The sequence below is a fragment of the Phaethon lepturus genome, unplaced genomic scaffold, assembly GCF_000687285.1.
Source record: "Phaethon lepturus isolate BGI_N335 unplaced genomic scaffold, ASM68728v1 scaffold12336, whole genome shotgun sequence".
In the NCBI taxonomy this organism is placed as follows: domain Eukaryota; kingdom Metazoa; phylum Chordata; class Aves; order Phaethontiformes; family Phaethontidae; genus Phaethon; species Phaethon lepturus.
In genome coordinates this window covers 1-4442 of record NW_010545614.1, presented here as the reverse complement: position 1 = coordinate 4442, position 4442 = coordinate 1, and the positions used below count along the sequence as shown (strand labels likewise).

General features: G+C 35.7%; 1 protein-coding gene across 1 annotated transcript in view; it reads left to right on the top strand.

Annotated features, from left to right (window-relative positions):
• COL4A3BP (collagen, type IV, alpha 3 (Goodpasture antigen) binding protein) overlaps positions 1–3634 on the top strand; it is a gene marked incomplete at both ends in the record, with an annotated part of 21925 nt that extends 18291 nt beyond the window's left edge. Inside the window, 3 exons of the mRNA XM_010289021.1 lie at positions 2596–2691; positions 3318–3450; positions 3564–3634. Coding sequence (XP_010287323.1) covers positions 2596–2691; positions 3318–3450; positions 3564–3634 — 300 coding nt within the window. The remainder of the gene's footprint in view (positions 1–2595; positions 2692–3317; positions 3451–3563) is intronic.
• Between the last annotated feature and the right edge of the window lie 808 nt (positions 3635–4442).

Below are 4442 nucleotides of genomic sequence, written 5' to 3'. Positions count from 1 at the left end.
TCCCTACAACAAATTTTTGCCAAATCTGCAAGTCAGTCTACCTGCTGTAGAGCTTCATTGCTACTGAACAAGCAGGTGAAAGGCACCTGAGAGCATGAAGAGAAAAGCAGCACACCTTCTTTTGGTGACAGCCTGCCCTGGACCTTATTAATATGAAACTGGCCTCTGTCCCCAGGTTGAGGATTTGGCTTTTGAAAAGCCAAATAATATGTGACTTGTTTTTAGACTTCATTCATACAAAGGGAATTTTGGTATCAGTAAAAGGTCAAATAGAAACTTGCCTCGTTTTTAAGATTGAGAAGTATAAATACGTATTCTAATGGGAGCCAGTTCTTAAGGGTGCCTCTAGAAAGGCATTGATTTGTGTTTGCCAGTTGAGTAGGAGGTTGTGGGTTTAAAACTCTGTAGATGTTTTGCAGATTACTTTCTTTTAAAGGACTATCAGATTTTAAAATAGATTAAGCTGTTCTAAGGGCCTTTAAAGTGAAGAACTTCCCACATAATGTTCAGGCCAAGGCTGCAGGGTGTACAGGTTACAAGTATTTTTTGCAGACCATTCCTGTAGCCTGCCAAGAACCCAGAGGTGGTAGTGTGGCCTCCCCAGTGGGAAAGAAGTTTCGAATCTTGACTGTGGGCCTTTGGAATAGATGCAGGTTGACAGACAGTGACCAGTACATAGATTACATACAGTTTGTACAGGTAGTATCCACAAGGCAGTTGTAGGTACTGCAATTCCTTGGTGAAGCAAAAGTAAACTGTTTAGATTGCACTCCTGTGGGTGACTCCTTTTCTTTCCTTACTATCCCCCTCATCCCTCTGCATTTAGCATAAAGCAAAAAGCAGCAAAAGACAAAACAAACATGTAAAAGCTAGCTTTGTCCTTAGTAGATTAGGAGCTAGGGGAGAAGAGACACAGGGACTTGGAGGTGTTGCAGGTAAGTGGGAGTATGGCGAGGATTCCTTTCTGAAAGAAGTGTGACCTAGAGCTAGTAAATTGAATATTTAAATAGCCCACATTCCTATCTGGTTTGGATTGTACTGTTACTGTTTCACTGGGAAAAAAAAGAAGAAACTTTTGTAGAAAACCTGCTAGTAACTGGCAGAAAAAGATGACTTGTCTAAAAGCAGAAACAAATATTGTGGGTGTTTACTTCCTTATAACTTAAAAAAACAAAGCAAAACCCAAAGAAAACCCCAAAAACTGGAGTGACAACATTTGCTTCTGCAGAGAAGTCTGTAGCTAAAATAAGATAAACTAGAATTTCCATCCAATGGATTTTATTTTGATGTTGTACTTTGAGGATTTTGACTTGATTCAGTTACCTTTTTTCTTACTGGTCTTAAGTGTATTGCTCACATAGTACAAACAAAATTACTGCTTTAAATTAAAAGTAAATAACCTTTTTCAATTCTATATTAAATAAGAAAAAGACCATTAAGTATTTTTTAATTTTGCTTTCTACTTGTATTTACTTGCTCAAGTACGTTTTCTGTGTCATTTTATGTGCACACTAGGCTTTGTAGCTTGTGCAAAACCACTTATGGGTTCAAGCTACTGATCTTGTGATTGTGCACTTAATCTTTGTGTTGGTCCATTAACTAAACTTTGCTTGTAGTGCCTTTTCTGTTGGACAGAAAGGTATTTCTAGTAATTCAGAAAAATAGTGTCAATCAGACTTATTTGCTGTGACAAGTTTTAGTAGTCATCTACCTTTTGGGTAGGGAAAAGTTAAAGCATTTCCAGTACTTGTAAATATTACATAGCAATGGATACCTCATATTTTTGCTTCTGTTTTTGTTTGGGGGAGAGTGGGATTTAGAAAGGGGTGGGGAACCAAAGAAAACAGAGTAAGATTGTAGATTTAAAATAAAAATCCATTTCCTTTCCCAGCACCCATTTTCATGCACATTATATGGAATAAAAAGAGGTATTCACATAGCTTGATAAAAATGTATCAAATATTTGGCCTTGAAGAAAAGCACACAACTGTCTAGTGAAATAATTTTTAAATTAATATTTTGTAATAGTAGAATCTCTGTAGCATTATCATTTTTTTGAATGTAAGCAATTCTGTTCATTTTTTCTATCTGGCAACTGTGCAAAGATGCCAGCGAAACAGACTAGCCATTCTTTGCTCATGACTTGTTTCCTTTGGTGCTCCTCCAATATGACTTTTTGATATGCATTCACTTTTTTAGAACTTGTCTGTCTGTCTTCTCATCCCCCCACCTTTGTTCAGCTTTTTAAACATTCTTCAGTGAATATCTTAAAAGTGCATTATAATTCTATTTAGACATACCTGAAATATGTTCTTGTATGTTGAAATAAATCTGTCTTGGGTAGGAATAATGAGTTTTGACAGTTTTGAGGTGCAAAAGAAGGATAGGAAGTGCCCATAAAGAATGAAGTTGGAAGTTGAATCAAAAAGCCAGAAGTATTGGCTTGTTCTTAACCTGTAATAGAAAGCTCTGTTGTCCAAATTCAGCTCCTGCGCAGGATTTGAAGTATTGACTTGTGGCTTCCAATACTGTATACTCTCTGCCTAAGAAGATGGAAGGAATGAGTTAAATATGTGTAATTTTTTTCGTTTAAAGGTGGAAGAGATGGTACAAAACCACATGACATATTCCTTGCAAGATGTAGGAGGAGATGCCAACTGGCAGCTAGTTGTCGAAGAAGGAGAAATGAAGGTAAATGTGTGGGGTTTTTTGTTTAATTGATGTAAGATGATATGCTGTGAAGACAGATACATTCAGTCTGGTGGACTTCGTACTGTCTTTTCAATCTAAATGATTCTGTGATTCTCTGTTAATACTATTAGTCAGTGAGTTCTGCTGTTAAAACTTGTCTCTGAGAACAGTACTGTTTATTAGGACTGGAGTCCACAAGAGCTGTGGCTTTTAATATATTTATTCATGCAAAATCCTCTCGCAATAGCTTTATCTTCGTAGATTCCTTTCTCATTCTCTCATACTTAAAATTTGGTATCAAAATGGTGTGTAAACTCAATCTACAAAAATGTTTAGCAAGTTACTGTGTTGGCTGCTCTACTGTGCTTATATGGATCCTTTTGCATAGTGACAAATAAGGCAGCTTAGTCATTTTTGGAGTAGCCATTCTTGAAGTACTGGTTTTCAATGTGAATTACCATGTAAGACTGTCTGCATTGGTAGTTACCAGAGAACACTGACATTGCAAATTTTTCATGTTTTAGTTGTCTTAGATAGGTGTTTTTATAAAAAACAGCTGAAATTTTAAACAATTAAAAATTTTTACAATTTCTGTTCTACATTTCTTTCTTTGTATTTGGCTGTAGGTATACCGAAGAGAGGTGGAAGAGAATGGAATAGTTTTAGATCCTTTGAAAGCAACCCATGCTGTTAAAGGGGTAACAGGGCATGAAGTTTGCCACTACTTCTGGAATGTTGATGTTCGTAATGACTGGGAAAGTAAGGAATCGGTTCTTAAGTATTGCATGTTTATCAGCAAGTATATTTATAACATTGACCTAATATATGTACTTGTTTACTGATAGATTTTTTTTTTTCCTCTGCTTTTTTAGCAACAATTGAGAATTTCCATGTTGTGGAAAATTTAGCTGATAATGCAATCATCATTTACCAGACACATAAGGTAATAACACTTCTGCCATATGCATACCTTACTCAGACAGTCTGGGGCATACATGTTCTAATCTTGTTCTGAAATACTTTAGTGGCTTAGCAACTTAAAATACTGTTCAGAACAACGTTTCAGAACAAGTTCTGTATTAAACTGCAACTTTGTCAATTTTTAAAACTTGTCTTGATAGCATAATTGCTTGTGCATGTGTCTGAGAGCTTGTAATAACAAATGAGAACTGTTTTTAATCTCTAAATACATCACTGCCTGCTGGAGTCAATAGCAAGAGTCACCTAAAGCGAATGGAAGCAATAAATCAACACTGACTAGAAGGAAAAAAACCCATACCACTGTGTCATAGGTTTTGTTGCAATAATGCAAGCTATTGTTGACATACATATTTGCATTATGAGGGCGTATAATTGCTGGTACAATATTTATTCCTATAATTGTTTTCCCCCCTGCAACCAGTTCTGGTGTAGCTTTACTACATGTTCATTTGAATTATAACCCAAAAACTGCTTTAAGGTTTAAAAAAAAGTGGGAATGAAGTGTACAGATTCATCTTTAATCTTGCATGATTCCAAGTATTAGTATAGTCAGATATTAAACCAAATATATTTCTTTGACAATTTTACCAGTAATGTGGTTACCATAAACTGAGGTAAGACAGTTGCGAGTAAGACAGTTGCTGTAAACTGTATAGCGTCGTCATAAAAGCTAGACTTTTTTCCCCCCTATTGAGTGTCAGGGAAATCACTTTTGTGTATTTTCTTATTTTATCAGACATTTTGCTTATAATATCAGTTTACCATATCAA